The sequence below is a fragment of the Malaclemys terrapin genome, chromosome 13 (assembly GCF_027887155.1).
Source record: "Malaclemys terrapin pileata isolate rMalTer1 chromosome 13, rMalTer1.hap1, whole genome shotgun sequence".
In the NCBI taxonomy this organism is placed as follows: Eukaryota; Metazoa; Chordata; order Testudines; family Emydidae; genus Malaclemys; species Malaclemys terrapin.
The window spans coordinates 42,880,660-42,899,164 of record NC_071517.1 but is presented as its reverse complement, the minus strand read 5'-3'; the positions used below and the strand labels follow the sequence as shown (position 1 = coordinate 42,899,164).

The 18,505-nt window shown below is 58.7% G+C and overlaps 1 protein-coding gene across 1 annotated transcript; it reads right to left on the bottom strand.

Moving 5' to 3' along the window:
- Positions 1–2,963: 2,963 nt before the first annotated feature.
- On the bottom strand, positions 2,964–12,781 carry LOC128847636 (zinc finger protein 135-like). The gene is made up of 4 exons (XM_054047204.1): positions 12,699–12,781; positions 11,640–11,758; positions 9,038–9,154; positions 2,964–7,347 (listed from the first exon to the last, which is right to left on the bottom strand). The coding sequence occupies exons 2-4, from the start codon at positions 11,725–11,727 to the stop codon at positions 5,267–5,269; spliced, it is 2,286 nt and encodes a 761-aa protein (XP_053903179.1). The 5' UTR covers positions 11,728–11,758; positions 12,699–12,781; the 3' UTR covers positions 2,964–5,266.
- Between the last annotated feature and the right edge of the window lie 5,724 nt (positions 12,782–18,505).

The window sequence follows — 18,505 nt, the reverse complement described above, 5'->3', positions numbered from 1 at the left end:
TACTATGATCCACATGCCTACTGCATTATTTCCCATGTATTTGTTGTTAACGTTTTCCTGAAGACTTAAGAGGGGGAAAAAAATTCAACCTCATTTTGGAAAAAATCCCACGCTTTTAAATACTGTTTGCCCAGCACTGTCGACCCTAAAAAGACAATAATTACAGGGGGAGTTTTTAAAAACCAATGTAGCAAATGCAGAAATATAATTTTAATGACGAATTGATAGCACAATGGTTCATTGTCCCTGGCGTTCCATTTTGGAGCTAAGAAATATTAATATAAATATTTCTGTACTCAATTGGCGTCTCGTATTAGTAACCAGTAACAACCTAATGCCCTGGCTAGAGTTGTACATAAAATGTCTCCCTAGTCACATAACAAGGGTGTCAGGCAGCTACCAGATGAGGGTAGCTTTGATTTGAGATCCAAACATTTTAAAATGTACATCTCAAAAGGAGTTTATACCATTTTAAGCATTTGATGGTCTGGGCATTAGTTCATAGCTCTGATCCTACATCTTGAGCTCAGGGCTGGATTAACCTTGGGTGGGCGTGGTGCCCTGTCCGTGGCTCCGCCTCCTGCTCCACCCACATTCTGCCCCGAGGCCACGCCCCCACTCGGCCTCTTCCCCCTGAGGCCTGCCCACCGCTCGCACAAGTGGGAGGGGGCGCAGAGGAGCAAGTGGCAGGTGGGGCCTCAGGAGGAAGAAGCCAAATGGGTGCAGGGCCTCGGGGTGGAGTGTGGGTGGAACAGGATGCGGGGCCACAGTCTGGGTGCCGGGGCCCCTTCTGAGTATGGGCCTGGCGCCATTGTAAAGCCGGTACTGCTAGAGCGTCCCTCTTCTTTGGAATATCCCAAATAAAGATAACCTCAAAATCCTGTCTACACTCAACTGGTGTCTTCTTTGAGAAAATTCTCTTCCTGGTTGTTGGCCTTGTGACCAAATGGTCCCTGGAGTTACAACTAGGGTGACCAGATGTCCTGATTTTATAGGGACAGTCCCGATTTTTGGGTCTTTTTCTTATATAGGCTCCTATTACCTCCCACCCCCGTCCCAATTTTTCACATTTGCTGTCTGGTCACCCTAGTTACAACCTACCATGCGCTGTGCATTTACAATGTGCAATTGGAGACCCCTCTCAAATATTCTATCCAAAGCATGAATCACAATCACGGTCACATATAGACATCTTTCAAAACATAGCCTCAAAGAAAACAGTATGGAAGGTTAAAACAAAAGAGAAGTTACAAAGATGGTGGAATTGATTATGGGATGAAGAAAATTGCACGGCTGGAACTTGACCCCTAAACTCCTAGAAATCCGTTGGCGAGTCATTTCTATCCCCCAACACATTGCGAAAACTTCCCAGCAGGCACTGCACCGGACCATAGGCGCCAACTTCTCCTGGCGCTGGTGGGTGCTGGTGCCTCCCCGCCCCGGCCCTGCCCCCATTCCAACCCCTTCCCCAAAGTCCCCGCCCCAACTCCGCCCCCTCCCTGCCCGATTGGACGCCTTCCCCAAATCCCCGCCCCAGCCCCTCCTCTTCCCCTGAGCGTGCCACATTCCCGCTCCTCTCCCCCCCCACAGCTTGTTACGCCACGAAACAGCTGTTTCACGGTGGCAAGCGCTGGGAGGAGAAGCGGGGATGGTGCGCTCAGGGGAGGAGGCAGAGGGCAGAGGCGAGCTAGGGCGGGGGGCCGGGCTGGGGAGCTGCTGGTGGGGGCAGAGAACGCACCAATTTTCCCCTGAGCACCCCGCATTCCCCCTCCTGCCCCCCGGCTGCTGCTGTGCTGGGGAAGTTGCTTCGGCCCCCGCCGCGGTGGAGAGCGGCGGGAGCCAGGAAAGTTGGAGCCCGGGGAGGAGGCGGCTGCGCGCTCGGATGCCGCCCGCCGTCTCTGTGCCCCTGCAGCTCGGGGGAGTTGTTAGTTTTGCTGCAGCCACTCCACTCGCACTCGGGGTCCCCCGAGCGTCTTTTGCCTGAGTGCGAGTGGAGTGGCTACAGCAAAACTAACAACTCCCCCGATCTGCAGGGGCACAGAGGCGGCGGGCGGCATCTGAGTGTACAGCCGCCTCCTCCCCGGGCTCCAGCTGCCGCAGCGCTGGAGAAGTTGCTTCGGCCCCAGCACCCGGTGGAGAGCGGCGGGAGCCGGGAAAGTTGGAGCCTGGGGAGGAGGCGGTCCCCTTACCATGCCTCCCTATTTTCCCGGCCATGTCCGGCTTTTTGGAAATTCCTCCAGGACGGGGATTTGAGGACCAAAAAGCCGGACATGTCCGGGAAAATCCGGATGTATGGTAACCCTACATTTATCACACTCCCTTCTAGAACTGGGACTAGAACACAACGGGGGTGGCAGAAACTTCCTAAAGGTGTGAGGGGGCCACTGGTGGTGCCCGAACCATGGCCCTGCCTCCGCCCCTTCCCCTTGAGGCCCTGCCCCTTCCCCCTGAGGCCCCACCCCGGGATACCCCTTCTCCCTGAGGTCCCGCCCACACACCACCCCTTCCCATGAGGCCTCCCCACACCACCCCTTATCCCTGACCCCCCCAGCCTCGCATCACCCCTTCCTCCGAGGCCCTGCTCCCATCCCCCTTCTTGCCCCCCAAAACCCTGCCCCCTGCTCACTCTGCCCCTCCCCGGACGGTAAAAAGTGGGAGGGCCATGGCCCCCTGTTCTGGTGCCCCTGGAACCCAGGTGTCCTGCTACCAGAGCTCTAGCTGCTGGAGCATGCTGCCCCCTAGTGGTACACACACCACATGCGGACACTCACATCCCACGCCGCTGAGCCAGGGAGCTGAGTTAAGGAAGTTCTTCCAACTTGGATGCATACAGTGGTGGTCCGATTAGTGCAACCAGATAGCAAAGTGTGAAAAATCAGGACACTTTTTTCCCCCCAAGGGATGGGGTACAGGTGCATATATAAGACAAAGCCCCGAATATCAGGATGTCTGGTTACCCTAGATCCGATTGTGTTACAGTTTATTCATATGACACCAATACAGCAGCTGCTACTTATTAAAAGAAATCAATAGAATCCCCCATAAACAAACCTCAGTAGACAGATTTCCACCCTCCCCGTATACACCCATTGTTTTAAAACCCTTACAACTAGAGCCCATTGCTGCTCAGGGACCCCCCCACCCCTCAGCAGAAATCCAGCTCTTCAGAGTGGCTGGAGAAAGCACAGACCAGTGGAGAGAGACAGACTGGGATCCAGTGTAGACAGAATTACAGGCGGTGGGGAGTCTATGACCTCACTTCTAACGGCTGGGGTTCTGGGCACACGATGGAATATTGTAGGACCAACCTGTGCTGGATGAACCCACAGCCTCTGCCCCAAGGAGCTCACAGTCTAAACAGACAAAGGGAGAGAGGGGAAACTGAGGCATAGGGCAGTGTACGTGTCTTGTCCGGGTCTCCTGATTTACAGGCCAGTCCCTGACGTGCTAGGCCGCACCGTTCTCTAATAGGCAACAATTCAAATGCCCAGAGAAAGCGGAGTTCAGTGATCCAATTGCTAGTGGGACCGGATAGGGCAGTGTTAACCCCTTCTCTGCCAGCCCAGCTGAGGCTTTTATCCCCCTGGGCATGTTTGTGGGACTGAATGGGACACAGACAGTCTCTGACATCCCTACCCAGGACAGGTGACCAGCTGTGTTCAGTGACGGGACCCAGCCTGGATTCGGGTCCCACTAAGGGGCGTCATCTCCCCCCCACTTTAAACGCTGTTATAGTCCTAGCTTTCACAACCTCCTGAGGCAAGGAGTTCCACAGGTTGACTGTGCACTGCGTGAAGAAGAACTTCCTTTTATTTGTTTTAAACCTGCTGCCTATTAATTTCATTTGGTGACCCCTAGTTCTTCTATTATGGGAATAAGTCAATAACTTTTCTTTATCTACTTTCTCCACATCACTCATGATTTTATATACCTCTAGCATATCCCCCCTTAGTCTCCTCTTTTCTAAGCTGAAGAGTCCTAGCCTCTTTAATCTCGCCTCATATGGGACCCGTTCCAAACCCCTAATCATTTTAGTTGCCCTTCTCCGAACCTTTTCTAGTGCCAGTGTATCTTTTTTGGGATGAGGAGACCCCATCTGTACGCGGTATTCCAGTATTCCATGGGGACAGAGCCAGACTCAAAGCTTTAAATCAAGAGGTAGCAGCTACTCATGCTTTTAACTCTGGCTGTCTCTGGTTCAAACCCAGCATTTCGACCAGCTCCCGCCTCCCTCCTCCTGCCCCCTTTCCTCCTGACTGCAGCAGGAACCATTAAAGGGATCAGGGTCTCGCTTCCTTCTCCCCATTTCAGCCTCTTGTCTCCCAGACTCGACTCCCAACGTCGGCACCGGTGAAAATCCTGGATCCTGCTTTGAAACGTGCCCTGACACAGCAGGTCTAAGAATCGCTCAGCTAATGGGGAACGTGTTCTGGCTAACAGGGAATGGTATAAACGCGACACTCCGGCTAATGGGGGACGATGTAAATGTGGCACCAAGGCCCGAATGCTCCTGGGACTTCGAGCCCTTTGCCTGTGAGCCCTTGCAGGAAGCCATCCCGAAATGCGCCCTTATCCTGCAGCAGTGAGTCCCACAGGTCCGTTCTGCCTCCCATTTCCAGGGTTCTCCATTTCAACCTTTGCAGCCTGGTCTCCTCTCCTCCGGAGAGCCTGAGTGCTGGGTGCTGCCTGCTGAGAAGCGGCACCTCTGCCTTTCCCCACCTTCTGTCCAGTGCCTCCTTTGAAACAACCACTGGGTCATGGATTGTTCTGTGCGACAAGTTTCTCTCTCGAGCCTTTATTTCATCCACGGACGAGCGGGAGGCGGCCCTGACACCTGCCCGGTGGAGGGGAGATAGAGACAGGGGAGAGGGCCTGCGTGAGGGTGGACGTCAGGGGTCGATGTGGGGTAGGGAAAGTGACAGCACATCCCCTGTCTCCCTCCCTCCCCCTGCTGCTGCCCATCCAACTCGGATGAGAGGAGGAGATCCCGCTTCATGGCGTGCCGGCCGCCAGGGGGTCGCTGATAAGCGGCAGGGGGCAGCCGAACACGTGTGATGGAGGAGTGTTATCCCCGGTTAGCGCGTGGATTGGATCTCTTAGCCCTAATACGGATTGAATTCAAAGGGGTTCCTCTCCTAGGCGGACTCCTTGTTATCTCGTCCCTGGCAGACACCTTCCCCCTTAGTTGCACCTTTGGCAGGAGGGTTCCTGGGGTTGGTTTCCCTGTTGTCTCATTAGGGTCCCTTCCTGGTGGTCGTGTTCCCCCTTACTCAGCCCCTTGGGAGGAGGGTTTCTCTCCGGGGTGGTTCCTCTGATGCCGGTAGAGATGGGAGCTACGGCCAAAGCATTTCCCACAGTCGGCGCACTGGAAAGGCTTTTCACCGGTGTGGACGCGCCGGTGCCGCTCCCAGTGGGAGCTCCAGGCGAAGCCCTTCCCACAGTCAGCACAGCGGAAGGGTTTCCCCCCAGCGGCGTGGAGCCGCCGGTGCCTGGCCAGCGCCGGTGCCTGGCTGAAGCTTTTCCCACAGTCCCCGCACCGGTAGGGTTTCTCCGCCGCATGGGAAGGCTGGTGCCGGTCGAGGTCTGTGATGCAGCTGAAACTTTTCCCGCAGTCGCCGCAGCGGTGGGAGGCGTCCTCTTTGCCGGCCCGGTGCTTGGCCGGCGCCGAGCTGTCCCCAAAGCTCTTCCGCTGGCCTGCGTGCACCCGCCTGTGTTTCACCAGGTGGGCGCTCTGGCTGAAGGCCTCCCCGCACTCCCCGCAGGTGTGGGGCCGCTCGCCGGTGTGCACGTGCCGGTGCCGCTCCAGGTGCGAGCTCCAGGTGAAGGCTTTCCCGCAGTCGCCGCACCGGAAGGGTCTGTCGCCCCGGCGATGCTTGGCCAGCGCTGCGCTCTGTGGGCACCGGTGGGGCTGACCCGCCGTGTGGAGGAGGCGCCGGTGTCTGTCCAGCTGGGAGGCTCGAGGGAAGTTTTTCCCGCAGTCGGGGCAGGGATGGGAGGAGTTCTCCCTCAGGGGGCTCGTCTGGGCTGAGCTCTCCCCACCACTGGGTTGCCTCTCCGTGTGGCTTTTCCGGTGCCTCACCAGCGCCGCGCTCCGAGCAAAACTTTTCCCGCAGTCGCCGCACCGATGGGGTCTCTCTGCCGCCGGGCGTTTCACAGCCAGGCGGCGTCTCCCCCCGCTGGCATGGCACCCCCGGTGTTTGGCCAGCGCCGAGCTGTCCCCAAAGCTCTTCCCGCAGTCCGGGCACCCATAGGGCCTCTCGCCTGTGTGCACCCGCTTGTGTTTCACCAGGTGGGCACTTTGGCTGAAAGCCTCCCCGCACTCCCCGCAGGTGTGGGGCCGCTCGCCGGTGTGGACGCGCCGGTGCCGCTCCAGGTGGGAGCTCCAGGCAAAGCCTTTCCCGCAGTCCCCGCACCGGAAGGGTTTGTCGCCCCGGTGGCTCCGGCGGTGCCGGGCCAGAGCAGCGCTGCGGGGGAAGCTCTCCCCACACTCGGGGCAGCGGTGGGGCTGGCGGGGGGCGGCGTGGGCCCGCTGGTGCTTGTGGAAGAAGGCGCTGCTGTTGAAGGCCTTGCCGCAGTCCGGGCACTCCAGGGGCTTCCCGCCGGCGTGGGCCCGCTGGTGCCGGTAGAGGTGGGAGCTGCGCCCGAAACATTTACCACAGTCGGCGCACTGGAAGGGCCGCTCGCCGGTGTGCAGCCGCCGGTGCCGAGCGTAGTGCGAGCCCCAGTCGAAGCCCTTCCCACAGTCGGCGCATTGGAAGGGCTTGATCCCAGTGTGGAGGCGCAGGTGGGTGGCCAGGTGGGAGCTCACCCGGAAGCGCTCCCCGCACTCCGAGCAGCGGTAACGCTTCCCGCCGGGGGCCTGGGGCCGGCGTCGCGGGCCGGGCTCCTGCCCCTGCCCCGCGTGGGACTGCTGGTGCGTAAGGAGGGCGGAGCTCTCGATGAAGCTCTCCCCACACTCCGGGCACGGGTAGGAGCCCTGCCCCGTGTGGGATCTCTGGTGGGTAAGGAGGGCGGAGCTCTCCGTAAAGCTCTCCCCACACTCTGGGCACAGGGAGGGCTCCTCTCCCGCAGGACGTTGCCTGCTACCGTCCACGCTGAGCCTGGCTTCGGGGCTCTCCCCCGATCGGCCTCTCCGCGGGGCTGCCCCATCCCGGACTTTCTTGAAGCCTCCGTTGCACGGAGCTTCTCTGCCCCGTCTCTTCCCCGGCGGCTTTCCCTGCTGGCCTCCGGACCTGCCAGCTTTGCCCCCTTTGGGATTGCGGGCCACCTTCCCCCGGCTGCTTTCCGATGATGCCGTCTCGGGGCCTCCTGGCCGCGGAGCCTCCCTCTCGGTCTCGCTCGCGGTCCCTGGGATAAGGAGAGAGTCCAGACGTAAGCCATGCTGTGTGCCGGGGGAAAGAGGCGGGCAAGTGGACACTGGGGTGAACCAAACCCACAGAGGGCCCGGGCTGGACGTCTCTGGCCTGGGCTACGCGGGAGGCCAGACGAGAGGGTCAGGATGGTCCCTTCTGAACTCCCCTCTGCCCTGCCCACCGAGCCCTTCCCCAGGGAGGAGAGAAGAGGGGACCCTTCGTGCTTCTCTCTCCTGCCTGAGCCGCCAGAGGGCAGGCAGAGGGAGGGGGCGGCCAGGCAGGAGCGGCCCCGTCCTCCAGGAGGAGACGACTGGAGGGTCGCAGGCTTTGCTGCTCCTGTCGGCCGGGCTCCCTGCACGCCCAAGGGGCTCCTGGCCTCTCTCTACCTCCATTGCAGGGACTCCCCATCCCCTGTCCTCACTCCTCCCTTTCCCCCATACTCCGTTTCCACTATGCCAGAGATTGGCAAACTACCGCCTGCGGGACCCTCCTGCCCGGCCCCTGAGCTCCTGGTGCAGTAGGGCTAGCCCCCGGCCCCTCCCCTGCTGTTCCCCTTCCCCGCAGCCTCGGCTTGCTCGCCCCGCCACCGGCGCAACGCTCTGGGTGGCACGGCTGTGAGCTCCTGGGGCAGCACAGCTGCAGAGCCCGGCCTGATCCGGTCTCTGTGCTGCGTGGCTGGCTCCAGCCGGGCGGCACGGCTGTAGCACCGCCAGCCACCGATGCTCCAGGCAGTGCGGTAAGGGGGCAGGGAGAAGGGGGGGTTGGATAGAGGGCAGAGGAGTTCGGAGTGGTGGTCAGGGGGCCGGGGCGTGGATAGGGGTCGGAGGGGGAACAGGGGGTCGAATGGGGGCAGGGATCCCGGGGGGGGGGGGCACTCAGGAAGGAGAGGGGGTCTTGGATGGGGCAGCAGGGGGCAGTCAGGGGCAGGTTCCCAGCAGGGGAATCCGGGCAGGGGTCCCGGGGAGGCTGCCAGTGAACGGGGGAGTTGGATGGGGCAGGAGTCCCGGGGTGGGGGGCAGAAAGAAGGTTAGGGGCCGGGCCATGACCCCCTCCCCTAACCAGCCCTCCATTCGATTTATGAAACCCGATGCGGCCCTCAGGTCAAAAAGTTTGCCCGCCCCTGCACTATGCCAAGGGCTCTGTGTGCACCCCCAATCTCGCTGTGCCCCCTTTTCTAGGGGCTGTGAATGCCCCTCTCCTTTCTGTCTGGGAAAGAAGTCATCCTGGGGGCCACTGGGAGGATGGGCAGAGAGGAGACCAGGCAGTAAGTTAGGCTAGAAAGTGCCCACGGCACCATCAACCAGCGGCTTGATCTACAGACAACTGCAGAGGTGCTGGAATCTGTGGCTGGGCTCCACAGCTGGCAGGGGCTCCGTGTGCGTGCCCTTTCCCCCTCCCCCCCCCGGTGCTCCCCCCATTTTCGGTTGTCTGATTTTCCCCAAAGTCGATCGAGTTCTGACCGCTCGTGCCGAGAACATGCCCTGAAACTTTGGAATTGAGCGGACGTGGCGTCCCAAAGTTGTTGCAAACGCCATCGTGTTGAGTGGAAGGGCCCCAAAAAGCTTGGCCCTCAAGCCAAGGTGCTGAGCCGGAACTGGGAGAGCTCCCGGGGGGCTTCCTCAGGAAAGCCAGCTCCTGACTTTGCTCCCAGATGGTTTCTGAAGTGGTCCAACGGGTTTCCTCACCTGGGCTGGCGCCTCTTGGGAGGTCCCTTCCCCCAGAGCCCTGGAGATCCGGGGAGACCCACGGCTCTTCCCCTTGCTCCAGCCGGGAGATCACATCCGGTTTAGGGATGGGATATTCTGCGCACGGGTAGGGGGATAAAAGAGGGAAGAGATTAGGGTTTGTCAAGCCATTGGCCTGGCAGCCTCCTCTCACCCAGCGTGGGCTTTCCCAGTCCCACCCCACCCCTGGCCTGTCTCTCCTGCCTTCTCACCAGCTGGGCCTGGGGCAGTGTGTGAGCATGTCTCCCCCTATTGGCTGGCCCCGGTACTACTACTGGGTTGATCGCTCGGGATTTCCTGAGGCAAGCTGTGTTCCTTAGATGGGTGAGCAGGGCACCTATGGCCCCTGCCGCACGCAGCTGCCCTATCTGTGAAGCACGCTGGGTATGGCTCCATGGCCCATATGCAGCACCCCGGGGTCAGCCAGCGTTAAGGAGGGGGGAATCCTGAGCGCAGGGCTTTAAGGACACAAGTTGTCCAGTTAATATGAAGGGGTGAATTGTCCTCGGTACTCAGGAGGCACAGGGCAAATCACCTGCTGGTGGCCGCATTTGAAGATGGCAGAGTTCAAGATGCTCAGCAGTTCTGCTATATAGCACCTGTTACTATTATGTGTGTTACAGGGCCCCGTTGTGCCGGCCGCTGCACAGACACGGAGAGAGACAGTCCCTGTCCCAGCTGAGATCAGAGCCCCATTGTGCCGGGCGCTGCACAGACACTGAGGGAGAGACAGTCCCTGCCCCAGCTGAGATCAGGGCCCTGTTGGGCCGGGCGCTGCACAGACACCGAGAGAGACAGTCCCTGTCCCAGCTAAGATCAGGACCCCGCTGTGCCGGGCGCTGCACAGACACACAGCGAGAGACAGTCCCTGCCCAAGCTGAGATCAGGGCCCCGTTGTGCCAGGCGCTGCACAGACACAAACCGAGTCAGTTACTTCCCACAAGAGTTTACAAACTAAATAGACAAGCAAGGATCATTATACCTGTTTTACAGACAGGAAAATGGAGGCCCAGAGAGATGCAGTGACTTGGCCATGGTCACACAGGAAGGTGGTGGCAGAGTTGGAAATGAACCCAACACTCTTAAATCCCAACCCATAGCCCTAGCCACCAATTCACCCCCTTTCTCTAATTGGTGAGCTCTATTTGCAGTTCTGTGCAAGCCGGCTGAGCCGGGCAGCCTTGGTAATCGAACCTGCTTCTCCTTAAAACCAAACCACAACCTCGGAAATGACACGAAAACAAAAAACTTTGTGAATCCAGCACTAAAGCTGCGCCATGACGCGCTCACAAGCCAGGCCGGGGCAGAGCCGCGGTTTTGCTTTATTCTATTCAAGGCTTTATGGAACCTCCATGGCCCTGGTGCTTGAGCGCCCGGTTGAAGCCAGCCCTTAACTCCACCCCTTTGTGCCCATGAATGAAGCTACAAGTCTTGAATGAACTGAGCTGGTCGAAACATTTTCATTGGAAAAGGGGTTCTGTCAAAATTGACATTTTCCCCATTGGATTTCAATGGAATTTTTCCAAAATGTCCTACGAGGTAGAGCTGGATTCTGATCTGTTACCCCCGAGGTGACACAAAAGCAAATATTATTACTAATTAATCCTTGCAGTATTCACCCAACATAAGCATGGCCAAACCGGGGCACTGCAATGGTCCATCTAGCCCATATCTATCTCGGACGGTGGCCAGTACCAGAGTTGCAGGGGGACAAGACAAAACTCCTACTGATTTCAAAGGTGCTTTGTGAGAACTGTGGGACTCCGGTCACTAGGGCCAGGGCCGGCTTCAGGCCGATTCAGCCGATTCGGCTGAATTGGGCCCCGCGCTAAGAGGGCCCCGTGCCACAGCTCTCCACCCCACCCCCAGCTCACTTCCCCGTCCTCCCATCCCCTGAACGCTCCGCCCCCTGCTCCTCCCCCGCCCCTGCTTCCCGCAAATCAGAGGTTCGCGGGAAGTCTGAAAAGAAGCAGGGGTGGGCAGGCAGCACCTGGTAAGCGGAGTCAGGGGTGTGGGACGGGGACGTGAGAAGCGCTCCGGGGAGGCGCGGCCCAGTCCGGCCCTGGTCGAACACCTCCGGCCCCGGGGCGCCGGCCCCAGTTCTGGCCAAGCGCACCGGCCCGGCCCGCTTGGCTCGGCTCCGGCCTGGCCCCCCAGCCTGGCCCGGCTCGGGTCCGGCCCCCCGGCCCGGCTTGGGTCTGGTCCGGCTCAGGTTCGGCTCGGGCCCGGCCCCCCGGCTCAGCTCCAGCCCGGCCCCAGCTGAGCGGCTCCAGGCCAGACCCAAGCCCCACGACCCCGGCTGGAGCTCCGGCCGGAGCGCAGCCTGATTCCCGGGGGCGGGGCTTGCAGCAAGCCACGCCCCCAGGAATCGGGCCCCGCTCTTGCTAAAGCCGGCCCTTACTAGGGCAGAGCTGTGCTTTGCATCCCAGGAGCACAGAGGTCCATGAGAAGCAAAGAGTAACTTAGAGCCGCCTAGGAGCTGCTCTTCCTCACGCTGACCAGCACTGTGCACAGCCCCAGGGTATGGGCAACTTCCCATAACCGAAGGCAGACAGTTCCTTACTGAGGGACATCAGGGTCTCGTAGCTCTCCTGCATGACATCTCTGTACAGGGCCCTCTGCCGAGGATCTAGGAAGAGCCACTTCTCCATCGGGAACACGCAGCCGGCTCCTTTAAAGCACCTGAAAGAACAAGAGAGCCCCGCTCAGCACCTGCTGTTCCTGGGGCGATCCCAGCCTTCCCCAAAACCCCCTACGCCGTTCCCAGGAGTGCTGATTGCAGGCCTCTTGTGTCCCAGGTTAGACTCCCCCTCCTGAACGGAACTGGGTGCTTTGGGGAGCTGCTCCCCCGTGCCACAGATGCGGAAATTTCCGCCTCCTCCAGTTTTTGTCTCTTCCTGATAATAAGGTCTCAGATGAGCCGAGTCCCAGAAAGTTTGTACCCAAAAGAGTGGGAGGAGCGGGGTGACTGGAGAGCAGAACTGGTTTAAGTCCATGTCACACCCCGATCTCTTCCCTGCCCCCCAACCCCCGCTCTCTCCCTGCGAACAGATGGACTGGGCCAGGCTGGGAAAACGCAGGGTTGCTTTATCCCAGCGCAGACCCGGCCCCTCCCAACAGCACTAAACCCACCCAGTGACAGAGTCTCGGAACCAAATGCTAGCAAAGAGCAGAGTCAATGGGGCCGCTTTGGGGGACACCCCCACACACACACACTGTCCCCCAGGACTCAGGCGAGACAGGACCTGGCTTTTCCTCTCCTGGCTCCGCACCTGGGTGGGTCCCAGGAAAGTCAGCTCTGCCCAGGGATGGATTTGGCCAAGGCTGGGAGCCCGGAACCTCCTTCCCCACTTATTGCTCCTGTTGCCCCTCCCGCTCTCCCCCACCCCTTTTCTGTCTCCTTCCCCCTCTGCCTGGGAGACTGTCCTGTTCCCGGGGGGGTTCGCTCTCCAAGCGCTGGATCAGCTGCTGAGAGCCGGGGGGAGGCTTCAGGGACGGCAGCAGCTCTGGGACTCGCAGACCCCCGCCCCTCCGGGAGCCGAGCTGGGGCGAGCAGGGGCCCTGGGTGCAGAGTCACTTTCCTGCCCGGCCCCGACCCTTTCCCCCGGGTCCCCCCCATCACCTGCAGGCTCCGGCTCGGGGGCTGGGGCGGGCAGAGCCCGGGGCTGGTTGCAGCCGCCGCAGACGGTCCCCACCCGGGCTGGGCTCAGCGCTACGGAAGCAGCAGCCGCTAACCTGGGAAGTTCAGCCCCCTGATCTGCTGATCACAGGAAACACACGGCCGGGGGAGGGGGAGAGCGCTGCCGCCTCCCGTCCCTGAGCCATACCCAGAGCCCTCTAGCGGGGACAGCGCCGAGCACCCCCTTCCCAAGCTCCCATCGGTGCTGGACTAGGGGGCGGCTGCCGCCTCCCCCCGCTTGAAGCGGTTCCCAGCATCTGCAGGGTTTGCAGTTTGGTTCAATGGCTCTCAGCCCCCCCCCCCCATCCCATGCAAACTGTTCCTGCTCCCCTGTAGGACTGAAAGTCTCTATCCAGGGAAAATAGGGCCCGGCTGGGGCCAACCCTCGGCCCAGCAACCCCATGGGGAGGAGAGACACCCCCCGCACCCCATGCTCTGTCACAAGTTGCTACCCTGCCTCCAGCTGCTTGACCCCCCCCTTCCCCGGCCAGTCAACTTCCGCCCCCTGGCCACTCGCCTCCTCCACTTTGCCCCCTTTTAGCCCCTGTAAAAAGCGGTCCGAAGAATCTGATGCCAAGTAAGGGCAGGGTGAGGGCAGCGGCTTCAGCAGATGTTACTGAGCATGCGCAGTTCGTGTGAGCATGCTCAGTACACACCCTAAGTAGCAAATGATGTCAGATAGCAATTTGGGACACTACATCCCGAGTAGCTAATTCTCTTTTCGACCGAGCGCCGGCCAGGCTGGGGCTTAGGTCGGTTTAACGACGTCGCTCAGGGGAGTGGATTTTTCACACCCCTAAGTTATATCGACCAATTTCCTAGCGTAGATCAGCCCTATGTCTACCCTCCACATTAACCCCAGGCTCTGACCCAGGGTTAAGTCCAAGCCCCCTTTTCTGTCCACACACAAATTAGTCTGACTCGGCTTAGCAAGCACTCTGGACCCAGGTCCTAGGACCTCGCTGTGGGGGTGGGTGAGAGCCGAAGTACCACTGTGACGCAGCTCCAAGCTCTGTCATTTTGCAGTGTGGACGCGGCTCAAGCCGCAAATCTGAGTCAGAAGGCCTGCGTGTTGCCATTAGCAGGGCAGGGAGACCCGGGTCTGGCAATTGTAAGGCCAGGTTTACAATGCAGTGCGGACGCTCCAAGCCTGGGTGCCACCAGTCCACAAGCAAGTCCATAAACACCAAGTCCACAAGCCCAGGCTTAATGCGCCGTGTAGACGTAACCCAGCCTACTGCTGTCAACACCGGGGGCTAGGTCAGGAGAACTGCGTTGCTCAGGGAGGTGGATTTTTCACACCCTTGAGCGAAGTATCTGGGTCAACCAGGCCTAAAGCTAATGAGCGGCAAAGGGTTACACTGAGACTGAGCATGTGCAGACAGAGGAGCCTACAGGACGTAGGAGTTTTAATTGCAGCTGCAAGAGGGTTTCAAGTGTAGACAAGCCCTAGGTGTCCCCAAAATCCATGTGCCTACCCAGATTGTCCTGCAATTTGCTGTGCCTTCTGGGGGCCCCTGGAGAGGGTTGGTGACTCAAATTTCAGGTCATTTGAGCATGAGATTACTGAGATACTGCCCCCCCCAATCAAAACAAATCCACTTTTCTTCAAGGTCACAGATTCTACCAACACACCTGTGCATACCTGGCTTCTTGAACTGCTACTGGCTTAATGGGACAGGAAGTGGAGGGTGAGCTGGAAATGGAGGCAGAGGGGGCTATATGTTGTGGGGGGAAAGGGGAGGAGAAAGACGCAGCACAGCACTCTTCACTCACATGCTTAGTGATCAGTGACAGGAGCGGCGGAAGTGCCCTAAAAATGGGGGGCCACATGCATCCGAACCATGGCCCCATGTGCTTCACCGTCCCCCCCTGAGGCCCCACCCCCGCACTGCCTCTTCTCCCTGGTCCCCAACCCTCACATGGCCCATTCCTCTCCCAGGCCCCCTGCCTTTGCACCACCCCTTCTGCCCCAGACCATGCCCCTGCACTGCCTCTTCCCCTGAGGCGCCCCCACGTCACTCGCCCTTATGGACAGTAAAAAGTGGGAGGGCCATGGCCTCCTAGCCCCCCACCCCCCGTTCCAGTGCCCTGGTTAGTGATCCAAATGTGGGGTCATTTGAGCAAGAGATTGAGGTGGGCTTGGAAGGATTAGAGGTTCGTCTGTAAATATCAGTGAATGTCGATTTCACGGCCCATGCACAAACTAGGGTGACCAGATGTCCCGATTTTATAGGGACAGTCCTGATTTTTGGGTCTTTTTCTTATATAGGCTCCTCTTATCCCCCACCCCCGTGCCGATTTTTCACATTTGCTGTCTGGTCACCCTAGCACAAACCCATGAACCAACCTTCCCATGGATAACAACCGAAACGTACCGCAAGGCAAAGTAAGAAACATGCCGCTTGGCAGCTTAGTCGAGTTTGATTTAGGGTCATTTATTTGGCATATTACAACGTGGGATGGTGACGGCTGGTCCTAAAACTTGAACTTTTTGAATCTTGGTGTCATTCCACAATGAAAACCTGCCCCCTCTCCATTGTCTGATCCTCTGCAACCGTGAAAATTTAAAGAGAGGAAACTGCTTAAAAATAAACACGGGGAATTATCCGTTGAAATTGTAAACCAATAAAAACCCAGTGCTGCCAAGCCTGGATTAAGAAGTGTGGTGCACTTCCGTGCTGAATAATTACACAGCACCCAGATCTGTCTATTGGTCCACTGATCCCCTAGACGAGTCTAGCCCCGCATGCAGGCCCGGCTCCAGGCACCAGCTTACCAAGAGAGAGGTGGTACGTCCAGCTGTTCGGTGGCAATTCGGTGGACGGTCCCTCACTCCTGCTCGGAGCGAAGGACCTTCCGCCGAATTGCCGCCGCAGATCACGATCGCGGCTTTTTTTGTTTTTTTTTTGTTTGGCTGATGGGGGCGGCCAAAACCCTGGAGCCGGCCCTGCCCGCATGTCCCCAGCCATCCATTGCCACTCATATATACCTGAGCTAATTATAACGCTGCCTGATCATTACCTATCTCCCTGTGCGCCCGCTGTCCCTCTCATGTAGGCCAGCGGGTCTCAAACTTCATTGCACCGTGACCCCACTGCTGACAACAAAAATTACTACATGAACCCAGGAGGGGGGATCAAAGCCCGAGCCCATCCCAGCCCCGCTGCGCCGGCTGGCGGGAGTGGGGGGGGCAAAGCTGAAGTCTGCCCTGGGGGATGGGGCTCAGGCTTTGGCCCTAGGCCCTAACAAGTCTAACACCAGCCTTGGCGACCTCATTTAAAGGGTCTTTTAATGTTTGAGAGCCCCTGATCTAGGCCAATGTGACGCTCTGCGTAGCTCCCCAGCCGGGACGCAGGGCTCTGGGTAAGCTGGGAAGCCTGTCTCTCTCCCCAACAGCAGGTGGTCCAGCCAAAGCTCTCTCCTCCCGCACCTGGGCTACCATCCAGCCATGGCATCTCTAGGGCCCACCCAAGGGGGAGGTCCCTGGGGGTGCTTTCCCGACAGACAGAGCCGCTGGCTTTGCCCCTGTTGGCGGCGATCTTGGGGCGAGGTTTCCGCAGCTGTCCCCACTAGAGGGCTCTGGTGAATGGCTCAGGGCTGGGAGCCTCTCTCGGTCTCTCTCTCTCCCCGGGTTTCCTGTGAGCTGCGGCGGAACTTCCCGGGCTAGAAGGGAGCTGCGGGAGCCGGAGAAACCCCTCCGCAAAGCCCGGGTGGGGACTCTCCCTGCAGGGGATTGAGACGGGAGAGACGCTGGAAGTGGCAGCGGGAGCAAGCAGTGGGGAGGGAGGTTCCCAGCTCCCAGCCCTGCCCGGATCCCCATCGCTGCAGCGTCCCTGGGCAGACTGACTCTCCTGGGCTCAAGGTAAGGAGCAGAGAGAGGAGAAGCCAGTTGCTGCCCCTGCTACTGAGTCCCCGGGGAGTCTGGGGGGCAGGGGACAATGTCAGGGGGCTTCCCCCATAGGCGCTGGAAATAGGGGTGCTGCTGCCGCACCCCCTGACTTGAAGGGGTTCCCATCATCTGAAGGTTTGGTGTTTGCTTCAATGACTTTCAGCTCCCCCCCTCCCCCCCCACACACACTGTACAAATTGGTCCCGCACCCCTGTAGGGCTGAAAGTCGCTATCCAGGGAAAATAGGGCCCAGCTGGGGCCAGCCCTTGGCCCAGCAACCCCATGTGGAGGAGAGACACCCCTTGCCCCCCATACTCGGGGGCACAAGGCTGCAGGCCACATGAGCGGCAGGTAGGGGCCACCTAGTTGCCAGCCTCTTGGGGAGGTGGAATTATTATACGGACATGGGATTACCACCTTTGAAATGCCCCCCCCCCAAAGAATCCAGCACGCAGCCCCCACGAGGCAACTCCACAACCCCCACCCCCCTTCAACGGTCACTTATGTGACTCATGCCTCGGGCCCTACCAAATTCATGGTCCATTTTGGTCAATTTCACGGTCATAGGGTTTTGAACATCGTAAATGTAGTGATTTCAGCTATTTCAATCTGAAATTTCACGGTGGTGGAATTGTAGGGGTCCTGACCCAAAAAGGAGCTGTATGTGTGTGGGGGGGGTGTCACAAGGTTATTGGAGGGGGGGTGTGGTACTGCTACCCTTACTTTGGGGCAGCTGCTGGCAGGGTGCTGCCTTAAGAGCTAGGTGCCCAGCCAGCAGCCGCCGCTTCCTGGCCACCCAGCTCTGAAAGCAGCAGTGCAAAAGTAAGTGTGGCAATACCGCAACCCCCCTAAAATAACCTTGCGACACCCCTCCCCCCCCCCGCAACTCCCTTTTGGGTCAGGACCCCCAGTTTGAAAAATGCCGATCTCCGCCGTGAAATCTGTATCGTATAGGGTAAAAGCACACAAGAGACCAGATTTCACAGTTTGTGATGCGTTTTTCATGGCCGTGAATTTAGTAGGGCCCTACTCATACCCTCTCGCACACACCTCTGCGGTGCGCTTGTGTATGGATGGGCAGACACCTGCTGTATTTTCCACAGTTTGGATCTGTTATTGCTTAAACTGCGGAAAATACAGATGGGAACATTGCAGCACCTTTGGGCTAGCCACTGTGAAAAGTTTCTGTGTCCTGCTAGTGTATTGTGAGACTAAAATGAAAATCTTTAGCCCCATGTAAAAAAAACCCCAAACCTGGCAGATTAAATTATTTTTTTGGCAACTATCAAATCCATAAAAAAACTGGCCAGGCCAGTCAAAATTGAGCCTGGTGATAACTCTATACCAACAGAAGAGTTCTCTCTCCCGTCGGCACAGAGTGCCTTCACCGGACTAGCCCTCCGAGAACTTTCTACAGCTGCAGTTGGACTTTCTCTGCCCTATGCTGGCTGGCTGGCTGTTTGCTCCAATCCTCCCACTTCCCTCCCGCCTGATCTACACTTAAAAAATGTCACTCCCTCTGCACCATAGTGAGGTTGACCTAACTCCCGGTGCGGACGCGGCTAGGTCGACGGAAGGATTCATCTGCCGACCTAGCTACCGCCTCTCGGAGAGATGGAGGGACGACAGTGATGGGGAAAAAAACAAAACAAAAACAATGTTCCAGCAATGTAGGAAGCGGCAGCCTAGCTACAATGCCATAGCTGGATGCAGTGTAGCCGTACTAGGGACGTAAATATTGGTTTAAAAAGTTAACCAGTTAAACTATTAAAATTATATCATTTAACCGGTTAACCGTTAACTGAGGTAGCTCTGGGGGGAGGCCTAGCATGGGGGGGGCTGGGGGCTCGCTCCGACC